This window comes from Vidua macroura, chromosome 6 (genome assembly GCF_024509145.1).
Source record: "Vidua macroura isolate BioBank_ID:100142 chromosome 6, ASM2450914v1, whole genome shotgun sequence".
Lineage (NCBI taxonomy): Eukaryota > Metazoa > Chordata > Aves > Passeriformes > Viduidae > Vidua > Vidua macroura.
In genome coordinates this window covers 31310686-31335989 of record NC_071576.1, presented here as the reverse complement: position 1 = coordinate 31335989, position 25304 = coordinate 31310686, and the positions used below count along the sequence as shown (strand labels likewise).

Below are 25304 nucleotides of genomic sequence, written 5' to 3'. Positions count from 1 at the left end.
CATATTTCAAACTCTTGGCTGATTTTTCAGAAAAAAGCTTGTACATGCCATGCATTTAAAACCTACTACATGTGTTTTCACTTTCCAGCTTCCAGAACAAAATGTGATAGCTCTATGGAGCAGTTGGTGTTAACTATGTTTGGTACCTGTTCAATTCCAATTGAACTTCCAATTGTTTATGCTGCAGAAACACATTTAAATTTGTAAGTTCTGGCCTACAACAATAAAGAAACAAACAAATTATTTTCTTTTTAAAACATCTGAAAGTGAAGTTTAATTATTTATGTCTTATTCAATTAATACCTAACACTATATATTATAATATGGATTTTAAATTACTTTTCAAATCCAATAAATTTTAGTGGTACAGTAGAAACATTCATTGTATACAAAAAATAAGTAAAAATTGAAAATTAGCAAGTGTTTCTCATTTTTATTATACTTAGTATACAAACTGTGCAGTATTGAAAATAAGATATATTTAATCTGTGAGGTTTCTAAAACAGTAAGACAGTAATTTATACCTTTAAAATGTTTCTCATTGGCAGCTAAAGAAGAACGGAAAAAAGAAGAGAACAGTTTGGAAAATGCTCAAAAATGGTAAGATTTTTGCTAGTGTTTTTTAACAGTTTATTTTGATCGAAGCTATTACTGAACTTAAGAATTACATTAAGTAGCAAAAAGGATCTGTATTTCAAAGAAGTAATAAGTTTCCTGAAAAACTCTTATGTAAAATCTTCCAAGAAAAACTTCATTTGCGCTTTTATCCAAACAGTGTACTGTGTTTGAGGTTTTAATAATTATCTGCATTGAACTGAATGACGGTTTTACAGAAAAGATAAATAACTGATTAACTACTTTGACATAAAAATGTATTTCATCATCACTGAACATTTTCAGCACTTACATACAGCACTTGGTTGCCTAAGAAGTCATTGAAATCCCAATGCTTTTATTGCTTGAATATTTGTGCCTCACTTAGGCCAAAGGAGTCAAACTATGGGAAAAGTGAGATTAATTGATTTATAGTTGGATAGTAAAATATTCAATAAGTTGATTTTACTAATACATTTTGTTTACCAAATTGTAGTTTTGTGAAACATCCATCTTAACTATGGACCTGCTATAAATAAACTGGGGTAAATTAATTTTTAACTTCCTATCAATATTTTTTCTTCCTGGTCACTGAAGGCAGATCTGTGGTAATTTGGATTTTAATTGTACTTTTCTCAGACCATACTTTCTCCACCTGAGGCACCTCAGTTTTCCTAGTCAGTCAAGAAGAGGGAGATAAGGGGCACTTCCCAAATGCAGTTCAAGTCTTAGGTGAACTGCTCCCATCTGCTTGCAGAAGATGCCTAAATATTGGCTGAACAACTGGCTGATGGCAGCTGGGGCTTTGCCTCCTCATTTCAAGTCTCTGACTGGCTCTACTTAGCTACAAACCTAACTTCCTTGGCACAAGGCTCCTTCATATCCTACCTGCTTTGTAGCCTTTCTAGAGTAGAATGGACTCTCCAGGGTGTGGAGTTACACCCCATTTGCAGTTGACTTAGGGAATTAGTTGTTCAACACAGAGTTTTAGTTTTTAATTGCTAGCTGAATATTCAGTATTTTAAATGACTACTTTAGAAGGGCAGAAGGTAGCCCAGGAAGCCAGATTAAGGTGGTTGAAAGCAAAGGAGTGCTACTGGGGGCTGATGAAGAAAGGAAGAGAGGATGCAAAGTGTCAGGATGAAGGCAGAGAAAGACAGTGCAGGATTTCAGGATCCCACCTCTGTATGCTGCAGCTGGGATGGTGAAGGGTTTTGTTAGGTGGAAGAGTGCACAATGTACCTGGGGCTGTGTTACGTGAAGCAAACCTGAGAAGAGTCTCTGTTCTTGCTGCTCTTGGCTAAGCTATCCCAGTGAAAGTGCTATGAACAGCTGAGGAGTATGTGGCCCACCCAAGTGAATGTAATCCAAATTACATTGCCCAGTAAATATAAATGGTTTTAACCATGTAATTATGACTGAGGTATTTTAGTATTTTTAGAGTTTGAAAACCAAAACGTTTTACACAGATATTTAAAGCTGTATTTGATTTGTTTGTTTGTTTATTTATTTATTTTTCTCCTCCTAGTGTCACGGCAAGACCCATTAACTCTGAATGTTATAGCCTTATATACACGTATTTCATTCTGATTCTTTAAATATGGAACATCAGTTAACTTGAAGTATAGTTAAATGTTTCATGTAAAACCTAGTAAGAAATGTAAAAGGTTATCACGCATGAGGATTAAAAAATCCCATTATTTTAATAGCTTACCTTGAACAATATGGTATATTGTACATGGTTTCTATCTTTAAAGTGTCAAAAAAAAACCCCAGAGCATATTGGCTCATGTGGCTAAAATCCAAGCTTTGTTGTGAAGTAGCTGGAGTATATATTGCTTTATTTTGGATGGATAACTTCTCTATCCATTTATTCTGTATCTATTTCTTTTAGATGGATAACTTCTGTAGTTTTTGATGGATATTTTATATTCTTCAAGCCTAGCTAAAGAGCTTTAATGACAAACTAAGTCAAAAAACCTTGAGCCTAACCTTGGTATTTCTGTATGAAAACATGCAATGTGAACTGTGCAAACATAAATGAAGATGCCAAAGCTGCATCCATAGTTCATGTAACAAGTGTTGAATGGCTGGAGACTCCTTACAGGTCTTCAAAATGATTTATTTTATTTTCAAGATTTACACCTCCTGTGTTTAGGTTTAGAACCTATTTGCAGCTCTAAAGAAGAATATAGCTTTCTTCTGACTAAATAAAATTATTATTCCAAGAAATATTACTTATTTTAAAATATGTTGTTACCTTTGCTTTTAAATGATGGCATTATTTTTAATAAATATCACCAAATGTTTCAGGATTGTTGCATCTACTTTGCAGAGAAAAGTGGTTCAACTTTAACAAAAGGGAACATACTTTTATTCTTATAAGTACCTAGCCACGTGGGTTGTTCCATTTTATGTATACAAAGCAATGTCATAAAGGTTAATGCACAATAAGCTAAAATGCTCTTGGAAGTATTGTCTGTACTAAAAGAATACTTTGAAAGTATCCAGCTGTATAGCAATTCAGTAACAGCCGCATTATAAAATGTTTTTCAAAGCATTAAAATACTGGCAATGTATTTTTGTAAAATTAATTGTTTATTGACACATGTGGAAGGAGATTATTTTCAGTAAAACTTTTGCAAAATTATTATTGGCACTGTCTGTTGTTGCTTGGTTGTTGCTACTCCCAATTCTTCCTAAATACTAGAAGATTATTTTCAACCAAACCTAGAGATTTTTATTGACTTGGTGTGTGACTCTGCCAGAGTCCTTCAGTAAAGATAAATGGGAGAATAGGATCTTCACGGAGTGCAGCAGAATAAAATAAATAAATATATTACAGCATTTCCTGTAAGGCAAGAAGTTAAGATTTTCTCATTATAATTGAACACTCATGATTTGCCAGCATGACAGATCTCTGTGGTGGCTTGTGCATCTGCAAGTTATCCTCCTGGAAGAGAGGTGGGTGTTGGAAGGTTTGTTATACTTAGCATGAATTGCTGCTGTAATTTCCAAGGGTAAGGAGAAGTTATAGTAATTACCAGCCTTGACTACTGAATCAGAGAAACTGTTTCCCCAGTGGGCTTATGCATTGACTGGTTTCTTTTCTTTCCCCCTCCCTTGCAGCTTTGAAGAAACAGTGGGATACTTTGGGATAAAACCAAAGCCCGGCGAGAAGGAGATCACACCAAACTACGTTTTCACGGTATGGTATGAATTCTGCAGTGACTTCAAGACCATTTGGAAACGAGAGAGCAAAAACATTTCCAAGGAACGGTAAGGTTCTAATAAAGTCATTAATACCATTTTAGATGTCTGGGAAACTGCTGCTTCTCAAACCCAACAAATTATACTCCTATATTTCACAGACGTCATTGTTTTCTTTCAGATCTAATGGACATCAAGGAAAGATTATTCCCTCAGGGTGTGTAGGAAAATTCACCAAAGGCATGCTGTCCCCACAAAAAGATAAACACATATAATCTGATAAATTACACTTTTGTAACCCCTTCCAATTACTAGCTAGTAAAATGAAAGGAGAGCTGTGCTAATTTATAACAGATTGCTTCTCTGTGCATTTTCATGTTGAACTAGCCTAAATGAGGCGATATTGCTGTCGCAGACAGTACAGACAAATAAAAGTGAATGCTTTTCCAGTTAATATACTGCACTTGCATCAAAGGGAAGCCCCAGAGATTCAGGCCACACTTAGCATAGTGTCGAAGCCCCACACTGAATTTACAGCACTACTTCTGAGTTTTGGTGTCCTGCTGTGGACATCAAACTGCTTGCCGCTAGATCTCACAACAGTCTCCTGATTTTATTAGTTAGAGTAAAAGAACCCAAAAACCTAAAACCTTCAATTATTTTCTTGATTTTCTTAAAGAAACTTAAAGTCTTTTACACACAAAAAGCAATTCTACTACAAGCTCATCATGCTCAGCATGTTACAATTCATTTGAAAAGAACTAGAGTGGTAATGTAGTCATTCTTTGGAAAAGAATGGAGCAATTACTTTCAGCATAAAATTTAAATCCAGGTGCTTATTCCAAATTGACAGAGAGTTAGAATAAAATGTCTTTAAAAAAACAAGCAAAAGTAGAACACTCATTTGCACTTATATTTTCCATTTTGCTTCAAATCAGTGGGGCTTTCAGGTTCGTATAATGTAGATTTTTTGAAGGACTAGATGTAGAAGTTATGAATTCTCAATTATCAACCATATCAGCATTGTTTTATAGATCTTACCGTTTTAAAACACTAAAAAGTTGTGGCTTTTTGTATCATTTATTGATTGATTTTTGGAAGATGACAACTGCAAATGTTTACAAAGAATCTTTTCTTTCCTTGTATCTAAATCAATCCACAAATTTGGTTTACATGTTAAAAACTGTATAAAATAAAAAAGTCCCAAGCATGTTGCTATGGTCATGATAGAGATCATCTCAGGGATATATTTTCTGCTGAATCGCAACTTATCTTTATTCCAAAAGCAGTTAGGAGGAATAGAAGTTAACTGCCCAAGAAAAAAAAATCCAGACCATACATCCTTTCATTTTTATGTAATTAGCACCTTGCTAATGGTACACAATGATCCTTTAAATTCAGTTTGAAATGCCTGATGTTTCAACAGTACATGGCTTCTTAACTATCTTAATTCAATAATTAAGAAATATTTGTAAGTAGACTGCTATATTGTGTGCTTTCATACTTAAGTGAGGTGAGAATTTCTTGTGCTTTAATGGGTGTATCAATCAAATCTACAAATAAAAACACAGAACAAATATATCATCAGTTCCTCTGACAGATGCCTTTATTCCTGTTCCATGTAAAGCAATACCAGTAGAATGCAGAGCAGTAATTACTATAATACTTCTAAGTGCTGACACTTTCTGGGTCATATAGTCTGTTCTTCAAAGCTCACTTCAATTTTAACAAAGTTTCATTAGTTACAAAAGGACAATTCATTGTCCTTTACATTCAAATTTGGATGATTCATCAAGGTGATGAGCTGTTAAAATGCGGAGCCTTGTGTAAATAGTAAATTCGAATGACAGAAGAGCTGTTTTCATCATTCTAAATTGTTCTGTAGTGTGCTACTGAAAAGAAGGATACAGTGAAATCAATAGATTTCAATGGAGGGAAAGCTTTTTCATTCACCTGAAAATGTCTTGTAAAGTCTTGATCATTTAAGGGTCCTTTTTAACAACGTATGAAACTAACAATTGATGAACTGCTGTCCAAAAAAGTTTGAAAGCAAGGGAAGAGTCATTGTACACACTGGTAACTAAAAACCTTAGAATGACAGGAATGGACAGCTGTCTTCCTTAACTGGCTAATTAATTGGATGCACTATTTGTTGTGCATTTTTAAAGATTGCAATTTAATTAAAAAAAAAAAAAAAAGGAAAGAGAACATTTTTATCATGAACCCTTATTTTGTTTTGAAGGAAATTTTAAAGAGGAAGAAACATCAATGTAAGTGAGTAATTGCAAGCTAAGGTTCTGAAACTGAGGCATTGATACTATTATGTGAACATGTTTCCAATTGGATTCCCTTTCAAATTTCAGGAGCTGAAGAAACCCAAAGTAAAATGTGTAGGAATTAGCTAATTATTTACATTTACATAGGAACGTTAATATAATGGATTGTAATTTGTCTCTCAAGAAATATAACACATAAAAGTTTAATTATAATATACAGAATTATCATTAATCAAAGGAATAATTAAAAATGTATTAGGTTAAACTTAATAGTAGTAAAAATAGGTCAAAAGATCTATTATTCCAAAATTAAAATTTTATATCCCAAACTAACTACATTGCATTGTATAACAGACAACTTTAAAATCTGAGTTTCAGGAAAAAAGAGTGCTGTCTTTAACTAAATGACAGTCTCAGCTGCAAAGAACCTGTTTCGTCTAAAGCTACTTGGCTCCCAAATGTAACACAACTGTAGGAATCTAATGAGATTGCAGTGAGACTTTTTCTTAAAGTAAAGGAAACACTTCAACTGAGCTGCCCTGCATTTAACCTCACCATGAAAATAAATTAGCTGCCTGCAAAATATAATTGAGCCATTGTCTCTTTCCTGGACAAAATTCGCACATAATTTAGGAATGCCAGACGGCGTTACAGATAAATAAGAAACTATGATATGATGATATGATATGATATGATATATGATATATAAATGACAATAGGGCCAAAATGAAAATGATTTTCCAAACCATGTGCCTGATAGGAATATGATGACAGTTTACTTTCCCTTCAATACCAGAATTTAAGTACAATGAAATAAAATTTGCTTTGACAATCACATCATCTGTGAGAAGCAGCTTAATACAAGTGCACCAAATGTTGGAAACATTTTTTTCGGTGCTGTTTTGATTCAAAATCCAGTTTTGCTGTTGACAGCTTTATAATTTACCATGTGTATGCATTCAGGTACATCAACAGCTTTTATGTTTTTTTTCTGTTTATGAAATTTTGAGATGATAACTGAAGACTAAAAAGTTGGAGGTTTTGGCAATAAAGCACTTACAGCAAGGTGGATTGCAGATATTTCCACTGTCACTTCCTTTTCTTAAACTACTAATTTTATTTGCAGTGGGCATGTCTATGAATTCAGAACCAAAACAAATACATATTTATTACAACTTAAATCCATTATATATACATATAATGAATGCCCATCCATAAATCAATTAAAGCATTCATGGTGTGTTAAATTATATTTTAAGAGGATGTCCTAGGCAAGTCTGAAATAAGGAAAAAGTATAAATACAGAAGAAATACTAGTAGTTTGCAGTGAGTTTCATCACAAACTGTGGTTATATTTTGCAAAAGAAATGTGGCAAAGATTATAATAATGTGTTTATGCCTGTTGCCCTTCAAATATGAAATCATTAAAATAGGAAAGAATTGTTGCTCTTAATTTAACTCACTGCTGACTCTTGCAAGGATAAGATTGTTACAGTGGTTACTGTACTGGATGAAGTAATCTCTTTCAGATTGAATATGGATACAAATAGGCTAGAATTCAGAAATCAAAAATAGAACCAAAATTTGTCTCAATAGCTGGAGAGGACACGATCATTATTTAATGAACAGAATTATATATTTCATCTTGAAAACAGAAACACTTTGTCACAAGATGTCGCAGATGGTAAAAGCTTGCATTGCTTCTAAATGGTGACAATACAAAATCATATTAGAAAAATCTACAGAGGACTTACACATTAAGAGAGTTTCCAGCTGCAAAAGCATTCTGGGGATTATCACTAGGCTTTGGCTGTCTTTATATACTCCTAAATATCTGCCAGTGGCCATGTGAGATGGACTGAAGTATATTTTTTTCTGTAGCCCTTGTCTTCCTATTGGTTTTTCTTATGCACCAACTTTCCTAAAATATTTTTTTAAAAAAAAATCTTATTCCTTATGACTACAGAGATGAAATTTCTCACTTACTTTGTGGATAACTTTGTAGATAAACCACTCTCAGTACACCCAGAAAAAAAAGAAACCTATCAAACATATTGGCAATTTGAGGTTTGATGACAAAATCCACTGACAACATACATTTTACTGTATTTTACTAATTTAGTTAGTGCACATTTATTTTAAATGCAATGGAAAGATTTGATCAGTAATGAACAAGTTCTTTCCAGAAGATCTAGGCCCGAAGGCTTGATAAGCAGTTGTATTGTATTGTACAACACAGTAATAGAAGTGGCAACGTTCAAACTTCATAATGTGGTATAAGGCTTCTAATTTTAAAGCTAGCCAAGTACTCTGTAAAATCATCTGCCAGGCCAGGTAATACACAAACATCTGTCTTCTAAAATTTTGATACTGAAATCTAACCTGTTTTATTCCATGGCCTAACAGTTTTCAGGAAATGGAGCTGTGACTTGAGGTTTCATTTATGAGCTGCATACAGAAATAGGACTGAAAGGCATTTAACACATGAAAGGAATTTGAGCTCTGGGGATTTCTCATAGTCCTAAGAGAAGTCACTGTTCAGCTGTGTTAAGGGTCTGGACTGGGTATGCAGCTTGGCTCTAGATTGAACAGTTGATGTTGACTGTAGCTACCTCCACTTGTTCATTTCCACCCATATCTGAAATTTTGTTTGCACAACATTTCCTTATGCCAAAGCAGTTTTATGGGAGAAGTTTAAAGTTCTAGTCATGGGAAGCTCAGGTGACACAGAACTGTCATTCCAAGTTATTTCGTAACCCACAGCTATCCACATAACCCACTAGCTGCATGAAAGGAGCTGTAGAAGCGAAAAGAATGGATTTTCCCGATTATTGAGAAGCTGAGAGAGAACCAGATAATATGGTCTCTGTTGTTGCACAATAACAGAGCCAGAACATGAGTGTGTGAATAGCAATTGGTTCATTTACAAGCGATTCTGGTTTTCCTAACCGGGGAACTTCAGAGGGTGGAGTGTGCCAGTTCACTCTGCCTGCTGTCAGACTTGAGTGGAAAGCAGAGGTGAAAATGATAATCAGTTTATCTACTTAATCCCTGGCTTGGTAATACCTTTTCCTGTAAGGGAAAAACATATTTTCTTTATTTCCCTTACAAAGGAAACTTTTTCATAATAAACACAGGCTTATGTTTAGATTAGGTTTCTACATCCCTAGGTACAAAATAAAAATAATTTCGAATAAAAATAATGTCTTTGTTTTTCACTAATAACTTCTAATTTGAAGCTTGGCTTTTATCCTATTTACAGGGGAAGATACCACCTGCCACATAGAGGCAGGAGAAAGCTGATTACATTCCCATTGATTATAGTAAGGATACATATGCAGTATTGGAGTCATGGTTCTGACATTTAAAAATACATAGTTTTGTTAGTTTAATTCAATATTTTTCCATATTGTGTGCTAATGTGCAGTACTTCTTAGTTTGACACCATATCTTCTTTATTCATTAAGGTGCATTGACTTCTTCTGATCTCCTTCACAGTTGAAAGAGAATAACATTTCTTTTGAGCACATCCATGTTGCAGCTCATCAGGTTTGAAGGCTTAAGTGACCTGCATTCCATAATGTTTTGGCCTCATGACTGCTTGCTAAGTTAGCCCATTGGTCAGGTTGGAAGGGACCACAGTGGCTCACCTGGTCCTATCTCCCTGCTGAAGCAGGGTCATCCTGGAGCACATGGCACAGCATTGTGTCCAGACAGCTCTTGAGTATCTCCACTGAGGGAGACTCCGCAGCCTTTCTGGACAACCTGTTCCAGTGTGCAGTCACCCTTGTCTCTTGTGCTGTGGTTCAGCTACTCTTATCATCCCTTCTGGTCTCTTTGTCCTCTCCAGTGCTCTCTGTCCAAAACTGTCCTTGTCACTGTGAGCTGTAGATTGTGGCCCTCAATCTCAGGGCTTGATTCTGTTTCAGCATCCTCATTGTAAAAACCTTCTTCCTTATACCTAATCTAAATTGACTTTTTAATTTAAAACCATTACCCATTTTCCTTTTGCAATAGGCCCTGCTTAAATTTGTTCCCATCTTTCATTCTGTTTTTTCTATCCAGGTTTCCTAGAAATAGTGAAAATATGCCCTAAAATACACAGAGCTAGGCCTATATCAGTATATATATATATCATCATCAGTATATATAATATATCATATATATATATATATTATATATTATATATATATATATATATATATATATTTTAGACATAATTTTCTTTTTAAGTCTAAAAGTTTGTAGTCCCTGTAATTCTCCCTTTGGATGAAAGTGTGCACTCAAGACATTTAAAAACTATTTGAAAACACTTCTAGGACCAAGGAGAATGTGATCAGATAGAAAATGTGCTCAAAATAGGGAAGAGTTTAGAAGCTGATCACTTGGTATGATTCTGCTAAGAAAACTGTCTTGAAATCCATCATCATCTTCGCATAAACATTGTAGCTGTGCTGTCCGGTGGGTGCAGTCATCCTGCCTTAAGTAAACTGTCCAGATTAACAAAAATAAAGGGATGGACTGATGTGTTGTCATGCAGTTGTTTACGTGAACATGGGAACACTAATTAAGTTCTAAAAATATGCCAGCTGTATATAAAAAATGTACAGAATAATAATTTCATACATGTGTATTTGAGGCTGTAGTTGCAGCTTGAATCAACACTGTAGCTAAACAGTGTTGAAATGAAGTTTAGTTGAAAGTAGTGTAACTGTTTTCTCCTCTTCTTAAGCACTGGGAAGTGAGACAACACCAGGAACTTTCTCATACATACTTCTAAAATACACAGAGAAGAAATTTTTTGTTTCCAACACTGATAACATTTCCAACACTGATAGAGACAGTAATGGAATTATGAATGTGTTCTGTGTTTTAAAAAGAATCCAGCTTGCTGCTAGTGTTACAGCAAGGAAGTACACATCAGTAATTGCAGCTATAATCCACTTTTCTTCTTGCTTTTCTTCCAAAATTCCTCAAAAATTGAGTGTGTCGAAAGTGGATTGAACTGGACATGGTATTTTAAATACTTTTTGACTGGCCGTAGCAATTATTTCTGCCAGTGGAAAAAGTTAAATAGGAAAAGAAAGTAGAATTTTTCAGTTCAAGAGTGCCAAGAAATGTGTTGCTTCTAGTAAAAGACTGACTTGGTGTACATTACTGAAAATTGATTTGCTGAGTTCTCCTTTCTTGTAAAAATTCACTCCCAACCTCCTTCCTTTTGCATTTTCCATATAGAATATAAAGTAGCTTAATGTACCATCAGTATTATAGAGGCACTTAGCACTGGGCAGATCCTCTATTAGGAGTGCCAAGAATTTTCTTTCCTTTTTATCACTATTTAGCACATAATTTCCTCTGGACTTTCCAGTCTGTACAAGGAGAGTCAAGTCCCTTTTTCTTTAATTCTATTTCTCCTCTTCCTCCTGATTAAACTCCTCATTGGGTTCTTCTTGTTAAATCCCCACAGAAAGATGGGTTCTGTATGCAAGACCCTTAGAGCAAAAGGCAAGAAGCAGGGGAATCAGATGTGTTCTTCTTTCCCCTTATCTCTACAGTACTCCTGGCAGAGTAGTCTGTAGCTGTACACGAGACAGCTTTAACTACCCTGAGACAAGACCCTCTTGTACCTCCTATTGCCACATCAGTGAGGCTGGTCAGTCAATTCCATCTAAAGCAACACAAAATATTAACAAAAAACTGGCAGATGCTTTCATGTCAAGGTTTTCAGAGGAAATGTAATGTATAGCCTGGCAGATGGCCTGCTAAAATAGCATATTCTGTGTGTAGAACAGATTAAGCCAGCTAGCTCTTTTTTTTCAGAGGAGGATCTTTTTGCCTTGATAGCACAGCTTTTTTTGGTGGGAAAGATACTCCATAAAATCCAAATCCTGCAAAACAGAGAAATCATTTTCCTGATGACATTTTCAAGGAGCAATACAGACAGGCTTTTGATTTTCTCCATTTGAAAATGTACTTTGATCTACTTTTGGTAGTTTATTTAAAGTGCCTTTAAATAAAAATAGCAGTTTGTTGGGCTAATGTGCCCAACTGGTACTGGTGAGGCTTCTTACAAAGTATAGCCAGAATACCTTTCATTTCATCAAATCTAATGACTCTTTTTCTGTGTTTCAGAATTAAAGTGGCTCAGCAATCAGTGAGCAAGTTAACTGCAGAGAAGAAAATTGAAACGAAGAAAATCAATCCTACAGCTAGCCTGGTATGATCTGGTTTTCAGTATGACATTCCAAAGGGGTTTTGTGACACCATTCTTGTCATTCAGAATGATGGCTGGTTTCTACTGTTGTTGGAGAGAGTAGTATTTTTAGTTTGAATGCAGCAGAGTGCTTTTCTTCCCGAGGAAAAATGTTAAAGCTTATGTCCTTTGGTAGTCAACAGTTATGTTTAACATTTGGTTCAATTGTGCCCAAGCATGGCTCTGCTATTTTAGATAAGAAAAAGAGCTGCTTTTGTAGCTCTTCCCTTCTGCTGTAGTCTCTTGTATTTTCTTCCATGCTTCAAAGTGCAGAAGCTCACTGCATATATTTGTCCAATGGCTGGAGTGTCTGATTTTTTCAAAACCTTAAAAATCTTGGTTTATTTGTGGAATAGTGGTAGAAGGGATTAAATCCCCATTTTATTCCTTGTTGTACCACCAGTGTTTTCGATACAACACAGTAAGAGGTCTAATAATTTGCATTGTATATAAATCCTTTTTTTGTCTGTGTGCAAGGCACATAGGTTAGACAAGCATTTCTCAGACTCTAGAAGGCAAGAGCCCAAGGGAAGGAAATGTACATGAAGGCACCAGGGTATTATTTCCATTCCCAGCAGAGCATATCAGTTGCAGATCAGGCAGCAGAGATATGAATGACTACACTTGCTTGGAAAGAGGTCATTAAGCAAGATCATCTAGCTAATGCTAAATTAGAGCCCTTATGTCAGCAGAGGCCATTCCAGACATGAGAAGGTATTAGAGTCACATGAATTTGAAATGTATCTGGTTTTCTCTAGCTGCAGTGGTCTTCACAGATGTGTATTTTTAAAGGTACGCAGTATTTGACAAGTATGTAGTAAAAGCAAACTCAACTTTTCCACCGTTAAGTAATGTGTTTCAAAGTTTTAAACCTTCTTTGAGTGCTCCAAGCATTTCTTAAAGAAAACTGAAACTGTGACTTATTTCTCCATCTTCTAGACCAAGTGCTCATGGGAACTTGAGCAGAGATGGAAAATTATAGATGAGAATTATAATAAAACTCTTTTTTTCTTTAACAGAAAGAGAGACTACGTCAGAAGGAAGCCAGTGTGACTGCCAACTGAAAGAAGATGAATGAAAATGGTGGAGTGATTTCATACTTTGCCTGATGCTTTACTACACCAGTGGACCAGGAAGCACCTTATGTTAGATACTGAATTCTGCTTTGCTGATCTGTCCCAAGACAATCCATTAAAGACTTTCAAGTTCCTTCAGAGGGGTTCGTATGTTCAGTGGAGGGAATTCTAAGAAGGTTTTTACGTGGGAAGTATTTTTTTTTTTTTCCTGTAACTCTTCCTTACATTGCTTAAAATGCATCTTGTTGTCAATGGTTAATTAAAATATTCTGTGTATAATGTATTAATATGGAAGAGCTAAAATGAGCATTTTGGATACTGAGTTAAGTAATGACTAACAACCTGTAGGTTATTTACAGGGCTTTATATAGGTGAGAGCAAATATGCCATTCAGTTCACAAAGGTCTATTGCAGCATACTTTTTATTACTTCAGCAGTAACTGAGGTAAAATTGACTCATTCTAAATAATTTTACAGTGTCTAAATGTTGGATGCATCTTTCTAAAACTTACTAAATGTAATTATAGATTCATGCTGTATTTTACTATAAATATTTTTATAGAAGCTTCAGTTTATGCCATTCATTAAAATCGGAGTAATATTTTGCACATAAAAAGGAATATTCAAATTCTTTAGTTTTATGATTGATGGCATAACAGATTTATTATTTTTATGGTTTTAATCTAACATTTCCTAAATTTTGAGCTTCAAAAGAAAAAATGATAAAATGTATATTTTTATTTCAGTATGTATTGCAAATATCAATTCCATGAAGTGATGAGTTTATAGGTCATTATTCATTAAGATACAATAATATCTCTCCATGAAGTTACGCATTTGCCATTAAATATTTGACTTTTAATTCCATTTAAAGATTTCTTTTTAATAGCAATTATCTCACTCTAAAATCCATTATGCAGCCTGCTCTTGTCCCCCTATATTTGTATGAAGAAGGTGTCAAGCACACCTATATATTTATATGGTTTTTAATACATATATACATAATATAATAAGTAAAACTTCAGAAGGAATTAACAAGATCTTGCTGTCCTCCTGTAACATTATAACCATTGCTATAAAGTGGCAGAGCCTCAAAATAACCCTACTGAATATCCAGCATTACTTGAAGATTTTTACTGCTTTTTAAGGATTTGGATTCTTAGTAGGAGAAATCTGGAAGCAGAAGTTAATTTAAGGTAAAACAGAAAAGTAATTCTGCTTGCTGTCCACAGGAGAGAAACTGGCTTTATGATAGTGGTGTATGAAGTTGATTACAAAGAGAAATTAGGTGAAGCAAAAAGCTAGTGAGGGAAAAACATCTGTCCTTTGCTTTGAAACTAGAAAGAATATGCATGAGACAGACACCAGTTATCATACAGCAAATTCAATAGAGAGACCAAGATGAAACCTAGGCAAAGTCACCCCTAGCAGTGTACATTTATATTAAGGAAAATAGCAGTTTTGGAGACCCGTTCATGAATTAACTTAGGATTTCAGTGCAGGTTTCTTAAGTTAGTATCTCTCTCATTCTTGCATAAATAAAAACAAAGGACTCAAGAGTCTCTTGTATGTTTGGGAGTTTCTACCTGCTGCAGATATACTCAAGATGTGTAAGTATAATTCTTATGAAAGCAGTCAACAGTATGTCAGCAAAAATAATCTGATTTGTAGTTTTACTAGTCCCATTGCAGAGAAGAAGAAAATGTCAAAGATTTAAATTTCCTGTCTTCCACTAACTAGGTGAAGTACATTTCTTTCCAATACTATTAGTGGTAAATAATAGGAGCAATAATACCTATAAAAGCCAAAGAACAATAGCAAGAAAGGCAATTCTGATGAGTGTTTAAGCAAACAGTGTTTATTTTTTATATCATTTTCTATATATCATGAAGATAGTGTATTTTGCCATTTGACCTGATTGAAAGTTTTTCAATGAAATGTATTACTTGAAGTATTATTCAGCAAGAGCAGCACTGTTTGTGAAAATGGATGGTCTTGAAAATTCCCATTAGAAGTATATTGTGGAAAAAAGGTTTTAACTTATTGAAATATCCTGTTTCAAAATTGCTAAATGTGAATTTTCATTTTTCAGTTCACATTGATTTCATTTTAAAATGTTGAAAAATGTATATAAAAAGGGATTAAAATTAAAATTATTCATTTAAAGCATTCCTTGATCAGATTTATAATTCTTTTATCAGATTAGCAATTTGCCAAGGTTTTGAGAATTAAGGCTATTTTTTAGAAGATTCAAAACCTTATATAGCACAGGGCCCTTGTTTCTTCCTAAGTTTCAATTGTATTGATTTTCCTCTCAGGTCAGAGTTTCTGATTCCAGCTTAATCCATGACTTAAAGCCTCTACTACTAATTGAACTATTTTTAAATGAAAAGAAGAATTCACCAAGATTATTGGATTCGTTGTCTTAATCAAGACTTTAAGACTCCTGGATGGCAATCATCAGCTAAATATCACACTTTCCCCCCAGTGATACCCACAAGTGTCTTCAGCCTGTGGTTGAAGCCACAGTGCTGCACCTGCTGGCTTTAACTAAAATTGTGTACTGGAGAGGAGATATTTACAGATATGTCCACATAAGCTGTTTATTTATGAAATATTCAGGCACTTCGGGCATAACAAATATGCATCAACCAGCACTCATCTTTGGGGTCACCAAGTGTCACCAAACATTATGTTTTAAGCTTTAGCTTGAAGCCTCACTTTACCTTGAGCTTTCTAGTTTGGGGAGAATAAAAGGACAGAAGGAGAAAAGAAAGAAACTAAGAAGATGGAATAGAACAGAAGGCTCTGGTACATGTCTACATTGCTGTCAAGGAAGTAAAATTGTGGACTCAAGCCAAGCAGCAATAGCTAGACAGTTATCATTTTCTGGTCTATTTAACTTAAAATACCTCAACCCTTCACAGAAGTCACTTCTGTGACTGTAAAGTAGATGTGGCTTAAGAGGGGGAATTTCCTGTTGTGTTTTGGTTTCATTTCTTCTGTTACTGCCAAACTTCTCAAAGACTGTAAAGCAAAGGACTATTACAACCCATTTTACTCATTAGGTGTTTATTACCCACAATAATAATATACAATACTGCTTTATAAATCAAATTATTAGGAAGAATTCAGTGTAGATGAGTAGATAATAATCTGCAAAGTGCTCTTTACATGATTTACATTACCACTTGTTGATTTTTAAACGGAAGACCTTTTAGTGTCTTTGAGATTTGACAATAGAAATCATTTTTTCGTTATATTTTTACTAAACTATGAGAACTACCCAGGTGTTTTGCCATCACTAAGCCATGCAATTGTTTTGCCTTGTGTTTTATCATAGGGTTGTAAATGTATGGATTGAATATTAAACTTTTCTATTTAACTTACAATTTTTTGCATCAAAACAGAAACTATGACCTTCCATTTCTGTATATAAATATTTATATTTCAAATTATTAATAATTAGCATTTGTTGGATGCATCTTACGGTATTAAGGTAGAAAATTAATATGCTCTGAAATTCAACACTGTTTTGGAGATTCCCAAGCTAGGTCTGAGAAAACTGGCATTTTGGATTGCACAGTGAGAAATCCCAGAATCATAGAAACCCTAGTTCCTTAGTAGTCAAAGGTTTGAGCATATGCAAGAGACTTTACCTTGGGTGCCGTTAGCATGGTGCCAGATTTAAATAACTGTCTTTCCTTTTAGATATGACCTGCTAATATCATTACCAAAGATTTCCACTGCTCAATAGGGTTTAAATGGGTTTAGAATTTAATGCAACTTCTTCAGAGATCTGAAGTTCAGAAGTTGTGCAAGCAAAATTGGTAGAACTCTTCAAAAATAATTGACTTCACAAGTTTGTTTTTTTTTTCAAAATGCATGCAAGACCTGTTCTCCTGTGTTCTTTTAAACAATTTTCTCAATTTAAAAATATTCCAAACAATGTTACTAATTTTTTTTTTCACTTATTGAAGATGAGGTGATGAGGTACACCTAAGTGGTACTATCTTAGGAAATTTTGCAAGCTTCAACTGTATATAAATTTTTATTTGATACCTCATAGAATTCAGTCTTTTAAATTAGGACCTGTTAGTAAAATTTAAGCACTGGATATAAGAGATTATATATTGTAAGAACCAATGAAGTAAAACTGCTGAACTGATAAATAGCTTAGAGACAGAGTGCTCCACCTTCCTGGGAGGACATTAAGTGACATAAGCTTTTCCCTAATGTGGGACAGCATTGCATTTCCTGTGATTTCCTTCTGTCAGGTGTCATCTCAGACTAAATTAAAGGTTGCACTTTTTTTTTCATTAACTGTTTCTGGTTAATTTCATTTCATACTTTTTCACCTCAATTTCACCTTCAATAAGCTAATATTGAGTTAATAAGAAGCCTTTTTATACAGGCTGATAGTGCTTATATATGCATGCAGGTTTACTTATGTATGTATTCCTCTGGCCCACATGGTAAAAAAAATCCACAGAGAACACTATGGGGTCATGGGACTGGATAAAATGTTTTAGAATCCTGTTAGGAAAACTGTATTGAACTGTCCCAGTGTGGGACATGATTTCTTTTCTGTGGTACGATCTGCCTGCAAAGGTTTTGGAGTCCTGGGAGCTTTTGGAGGATGGAGAAAGCTGTTGGCATGGTATCTTTGCTTTATCCATCAGTTTCTGACAGTGTGTTTCTCAGGAGTTACACTGCAGAATTCCCTGAGCGTAGATTGCCCTGGCTACTCCTGGAAGAGAGACTGGAAAATAATGTCAATGGTTGATTTTCAAAAGGGAGAGAGATCATACCTATATTTCCAGATTAAAGTAAAAGCTAGAACACTCTTCCAAAACAGCAAAAGTTTTGTAGAGTTGTCTGTATCCACTCATTAGGTTCTACAGTTTTCAGAAATGCTGCATTCATGTATATGAACATCATTCTGTGCCTGTTACTGATCATATGATTATTTGATATGATCGGTAACACTTATATTACCCTACTCTTTGTGCTCTGACCAGTAGAACATTGACTACAAAAACTGTTGAAAGAGCCATCCATCATCAGAGTCCTGACAGACAGCTGTATTTCAGGTTTCCCAGTGTTGTCCTGGCAGGAACATTCATATTTTCCTAGAGGTAAGATGAGTTTAGCTACCATGACATCTGCCTTCTCAGCCTTTCTTAATCATAATCTAGTACTTGTATCATAGGGCCAAATGATGGGGCCAAATTCTGTCATTGCTGGTAACTACAATCTTCACTGCAATTAGAAGTTAACTGTGGCACAAAATAATACTAAGAATGTTAGGATGTTTTTCTTATAGACATTGAGCCATAATGTATTTAGTCAACTGAAAGACCTAAAGAGTACTGACAGACTGAGATTTATGTACTATATTGGTACTGACAAATGGCAGCCTTATAGAAGTTCCAGTGACTGAAGAAAGAGGACCTGTTACATCTGTTCGCTGGTTGATAATTTTCTTTAATTTTTTTTTAGTCTTCCACAAGATTATTTTTCAGTCTCTGAACTATGCATTTGAGTACTTTAAATAGTACATTTTCTCTCTAGACTTCTCCCAGAGGGGCCAAGCTTGTAGTTCAGTACTTTTACTGTCTCATTTGCCATGCCCTAAACACAATCCATTGTTGCTGAACAAATGCTCATCCTGAGCAACCATCCACAAACAGTATGTTATAGAAACTGCAAAAACTGGGTAGCAATGTAAGATTATAGCACTATTTCCTACAGCTCGGAGCATCAGTTGTCAGCATAGATACTGTACAACTCCTGATACTTCTTAGGTGTAAAGTAGTTTTGGGGATGTATTGCCAATAGCAGCTAATCACTATAAGCTGGATAAAAGCCATGTTCTTCTTACAATTCTTTTTTTCTATTTATTAGGATGTTTTTTCGTGGTGTGGGTATCTTCTAGATTTTACATGGGAGGATACCATTTTGTAATTAATCAGAACAAGCTCACAGTTCTATTCTAGACTTCTTTCATATCTGACAGGAAGGTGAATAAATAAAACTGATTTCATTCCACATAAAAATAATACTTCTTTCTCCTTCTATTATTTTTTTTTTGTTTTGTGCTACAGTCCAGTGGGTTTTAGAAGGGCTGTAAAGAATGAAAACATTGCAGTGCCATTGAAACAACAATATAAACCTCACTATATTTTCCTTGTGGATTTTCTTTTGAAGTCAAGTTTGCTTGGGTTTGTTTGGGCTTTGTTTAATTAAAAGATTATATTATATCAGACAATCAAGCCAGCTTTTCTTGGACAAGTTTCTAAGGGGGCCTGAGTGCTACTGTAGTCAAGTGAAATAATCTGTGTGTATGCTCATCAGGCATGTAGCCTGAACAACACACTTTCATCTCCATATAGCTCAGAAAAGGGAGAGACTTGAGAGGGAAATGGAACAGATTTTTAGGGGTCGAGTTCAGAAAAACTATGTCAAATGAAAGTGGTTGTCATATTGCATCGGTTTTGAAACCAGTGATACCTGTTACAAAGGAAGACTCATGCTCCGTGTCAGATGGGACTGGATAAGGACTTCGCACAGAGAGTTGATAAAAGCACCGTTTCTTCTAGGTGCTTTCAGCAAAGCTGTGAATGCCCAGATGATGACTGACTGTATGTTCCCCAGGAATAACAGAACTATATACTTTAAGAAATACAGATATATAATGGCACTATTTTTGGTGGGGGCTATATCAGCCTCAAGAACAAAAGCTCACTGTATTGGAAGTTTTGCCACATTTGGAAGTTGCAGGAAGCAAAAATGGAGAAATAATATTACGTGAAAAATCAAGGCCTGACCTTGATTGGAAAAGTGTTTTTTAGTAGAATTATAGTATGATTTTCAACCTTTATTTAGCTATTTGCATTCTTTTTCCTTTCCAATCATTCTGAGTTAAATATTTGCACCGTTGAATGTTATTATTGTTGGTATGCTTCCCTCTTTTCTCTCCATATGATACAAAATCATCAAAAGAGAGGCCTCTTTGGCTGTTTAATTTCTCTTTGAAGATGTAGCAAAATGGTAAATTCTCTTGCAATGCTGTTAGTGTTCTATGTGTACCTAGCAAGTTTCACAGACATAACAGCATTTAGGCCTCTGATGGCCATGTTGGATTTGCTTTAATAAAATCATAGCTTTGCTTGAATGTGTGCAAATACACTCAGCAATTATATATTTGTTGTCCTTTGAATTGAAATCAACTTTGCATTTATCATCCTACAATATGTAAAGCAAAAATAATGGAATATTAATATGGTTTAGCATTTTTTGGTTTTCAGAATTTAACTCCTTGGAATAGTTCCTGATTAAATATGTTACAAATGTCTTAAAAGAATAAGTTAAATAGATTCAGGTGCTTTTTCCCTGCTCCACGTTGTAATTATGTGTGTGTGTGTGTGTGTGTTTCTACTGTGTATCTGAAAGTTTAATTTTCTCAAAAACCGAGATGTGCTATGACTGACTTTGTAAAAGTTATTGTAGTGGGATGGAGTATTTATTTTTAAACTAAAGTCTTAAGGAGACATTGATTGTAAATAAAAGACTATATTTTCCTCCTCAGTATTTTTGTTAATTTTTTCAATTGTCTTTTTTGTATGCAAAATATATTATTCGGATACTCTAGGTTTTCTGTTTGAAAAATTCTATCTAAATAACTTATTTTATTTACACTGTTTTACTGATACAGTTAATATCCCAGGTTCAGTGTGCTTGTTAAAAAAAAACGTTATTTCTCAGATCTGCAAGGAATTTGAATATCTATCTTACTGAAGTCAATGTTCTTGAAGGTGTTTTTGCACACGTCTGAAGATGTAGATTTCCTTTAGTTCTCATCCCACTTTTGGCAACTCGTCACATTTCCAGATGCATACTATTGAAGAGCTTTTCAATAACTCAGACCATACTAACCAAAAAATCATAATAAAATAGAATCTCAGTGGTTTCTATCATCCATGTCTCCAGACATGAATATTTGTATTCTGTTTTCTAGGGGAAGAAAAAAATTATGAATTGAATTATAATTTTGTCTAGATTCTACTGTTACTTGTGTAACTATATTGATAGTGTAGGAAACTTTACTGTCATTAGTGTATTTTTTTCCAGTTTTCCTCTAGCCAGAATAGAAAACAGTTACAGTTTCAGTAGAAAACTATGCTGTGATTTCATTCAGCAACTGACCATTTTGGGGTCTACAGGAGCTGGAAGCATCTTCAGCGGGATGCTCAGCGGGAGCTCTCCAAAGACAGATGTATTTTTGGCAGTTTTGAGTGGGATTTTAGCTTCACACATCACGTAAATTTAAAACCAGAAGACTATGATTTGGTTTTAGATGTTTCTGGAAACATTATTAATGTATTTGTTTGAAAATCCTTATCCTTTGCCAAGCAGAGGTTGGAGTAATCATGGTAAGAGAGATTAAGAGCAAATATAATCTATGACAGACCCTGAAAATCACAACAGGTTAAAAGAGGGAGTGGAGAAACTCAGCAAATCTGCAGCAGCATGATTTTGAGTTGAAAATCTGCATTTTTCATCATGGAAAAGAAAAGTATCTAAGCCATGATTTCAGCTACATATATGAATTGGAGTTATATTGCGAAAAAAAAAATCACCAAGTTGCAGACATTAACCAAATATGAAGAACTGTTTGCAATCAATTTTCTGTAGAAGGGGACACATAGGAATTGTGACCAACCTGGTCTAGTGCCAGGTGTCCCTGCCCGTGGCAGCGGAGCTGGAATGAGATCATTTTTAAGGTCCCTTTCAACCCAAACCATTCTGTGAGTCCATAAAGACATACTACATGCCACAATGATGAGCATGTTAGAAATACCAAGATAAACACTGAACAGTTAAGCAGTGTGTAATTAGTTACATCATCTTAATTGAAAGTAACTGGCAAAGCAATCCAGCTTATAGACGGTTGTTCTCTGTTCCTTCTCATATTATTTACTGTCTAGTTTCATGATCCTCTAAGACAAAAAAATGGTGTGCTGCTGAAAAGATGGACTTCATAAGCATTTTTGTTCTGATACACCAGGATGTCAGATGGTTTATTCATGTTAACAACAAACTTGTTCATTAAGAACCTGAATTTAATCCTTGGGTCCAAAAGAAGTGCTGGAGCCTGAAGTTCTTGAGCTTTCTTTATGCTTCTTTGAATGCAGGATGTTTTTAGCAACACACAACATCTAGCCAAAGAGCAGTATTTGCCATAGAGTTGTGCCTGTGTTATGCAGGGAAGAAAATACATCAGACAAAGTGAATTTATTTCCAAGAATAATAACATATATGTTGAACAGAAGTCCAAATTTGTGAGACCAGTCCTGAAGGTCTAAAATAAAAGCTGCTCTTCTGAACACACAAAGCTCTCATCAGACATAAATCTTATTTTCTATGATGTAGTATTATTTATTATTTGTTAATGTATTTCAGCTCTGGGGCTGTTGATAATGTTACTTCATAAATACAGAATTAATTTGTGATACACTGATTTAAAATACTATAAGGCAAGCTTCTGCCTCTAATTAAATGGCAGTTTAGATCTATACAATTAAATAATTTCAGAGATTAATTGTTTCATGTCTGTAAGTATCACAGCCATTTATCCAGGAGTTAAATCTGGAAATAAAACCAGGCAAATTTTAAATTACTTTATATAAATATGCAGATACATATATATGCATATGCATATTTTTTAAAATATGTATACATAAATATCTCTAAGAGAAGCTATTCTGTTGATATGGCAAATGAAATTGATCCAGTCGTAGATCTAGTATCTGTATTTCAGCAATCTATAATGAAATGTTCATACACGCATTGTTCAGGAAAGTACAGCTAGTGCAAAATCAGCCATAAAAGCTGGATAACTGTAGTTATTGAAATAATTTAAAAGCAAATGAGCATTTGAGATGTATTGGTCAGAAAACTTTAATCAAAGCAGACTAGGGATTTCTGTGTGTAACCTCTTTCATGAGACAAATCCCAAGGTCCTTTACAAAATAATGAAATTAGCAATGCAAATATTGATGAATACGGTAGGTCAAACAAAGCAGTCCTTGCTCTTGAGAATGCCGCTACTGTTAAGTCAACAAACCAAGGGATTCCAGATGCAAAAAAAAAAATTGCAAGCCTCAAAGCCAGGCATGCTAGGTTTTTGGTAAGGATCAAAAAAAGTGTTGAAAACAGTTTGCAAGTCTTGGTTTTGCTTTCTATGTAACTGTTACATTTCATTGTGTCTATTTGCTCTAGGGCTTTTTGCTTCTTAGGGACAATCTTTGACACATTCGTGAACGTGCCAGATCTTTCCTGTAGGATGGTGGATGAACAGGTGTATGGGCTTCAGTTCCTGGGTTGCTTATAGGTCATTTACTGTACAGACTGGTGCTTGAAGAAATGCTGTTCTTATACAGGCAATTCCCACACACTTGGGAAAAGTTAGGGGTTTTCAAGTTTGGTCTTACAGTACTGTTTTATTTACGCCTGAAAAGAGAAACTAAAGCTCCACAGATCACAGCTGAAGACAGGCTCAAAAGGAATGAGTGGTGATTTAACTTTTACAACTTATTCTTTCTGAGTGAAACTTGTTTAGGCATGCTGGGCCTTCATGAAAACCCTCTGCAGCTTCTTAAAAAGAATGTGAGGGGTGAGTGAGGAATAATATTTTCAGTCACAGTGTGTTATAAGACTTCTAAGACTTCTTTCTTTTTTTCCCTTTTGCATTGTTTCCTCTTTGTAAATTTTTCTTCCTCTTTCTCCCTCCCTGTTTAAGAAACCATTGCTAGATTCATGTGCATTTTTCCAGTTCCAATATTTGTTCATTTCTAATTATAACATTTATTCAAACTGCAAATTTCAAGACTGAAATGATTAAGCCATTTGAAATTGCTCCAATAATTGATCTCTAAATTTCTCAGCCATATTTTTGGTCATATTTGTAAGTATTTATGTTAGTTTTCATTTCAGATTCAGTTAGTCACAGAGTCAGGCACAAAACTCCACCACATGATTCATAACTAATCAAGACAGTGTAAATCAGCTATTGAGAATTCTACAAATATATAAGTAGCTGAGCAGTAAAACTTGAAATCAACTTGTTACAAAAAGCTTAACCCAGAAATGGCCATTAACAGTTGAGCTCCAAAGGATCATGTGTGTGAATCAAGGAAAACGTTTCTAAATTCTGAGGTCGATATTTTTTATCTGTTGCTACTCTTATTAACCTCAAAAATGGGAATATTGTGATGTTTTGAGTTTTCTTTGCCAGTCTCCCTTGCAGCATCTGTAGCGGTACTTTTGGCTGTTGATTGACTGTGAATCAGACAAGTGTGTTATGCCCCTTTGTTTTTTACTTTAAGAATCTTTGATTTCCATTGAAGGGTTTATGAAGGCTGACAGTGCTCATTTTATATGTGATTCATAGCAGCCATAGCAGTCCTGTCTTTGAGAAGTACAGTGGTGCAATGCAAATGTTCTGAAAAAGCTATGCATTCATGATAGGGTTTTAATTATAGGTCACATTGCTACCCTTCAGACCCCTTAGGGTCTGAAGTTCAGTGATATTAAAGATTTCAAAGATTTTTAAATTGCTCAGAATTTTAAAGGAAAGCACAGTATGGGATATATTCTTTGATTACAAAAATTATTTCCTAAGAATGAGTAAGAAACAAGGCCAAGGCCAGAATTTTGTCCTCTCTTCCAGATTTAAAGTCATCATCAGAAACTCTCATATGATGATCTTCCCCAGCATACCCTTGCATAATACATTCCAACACTCCAAAATGGTGATGCAATTCCAAGATGTGTTTCTGAGACTGCTTCATGCACACACTTCTGAAGTTGTCTTTATTGCTTACATACAGT

The 25304-nt window shown here is 34.7% G+C and overlaps 1 protein-coding gene across 4 annotated transcripts in view; it reads left to right on the top strand.

Annotated features, from left to right (window-relative positions):
• FMN1 (formin 1) overlaps positions 1-13547 on the top strand; it is a 171928-nt gene extending 158381 nt beyond the window's left edge. For 3 of the 4 annotated variants that reach the window (XM_053980206.1, XM_053980207.1, XM_053980205.1), the window contains 4 exons: positions 549-600; positions 3724-3873; positions 12213-12297; positions 13353-13547. In XM_053980206.1, coding sequence (XP_053836181.1) covers positions 549-600; positions 3724-3873; positions 12213-12297; positions 13353-13397 — 332 coding nt within the window. In that variant the 3' untranslated portion in view covers positions 13398-13547. Of the gene's footprint in view, positions 1-548; positions 601-3723; positions 3874-6046; positions 6075-12212; positions 12298-13352 lie in introns of those variants that run through there. The other variant, XM_053980209.1, reaches the window with a different exon arrangement.
• Positions 13548-25304: the final 11757 nt, after the last annotated feature.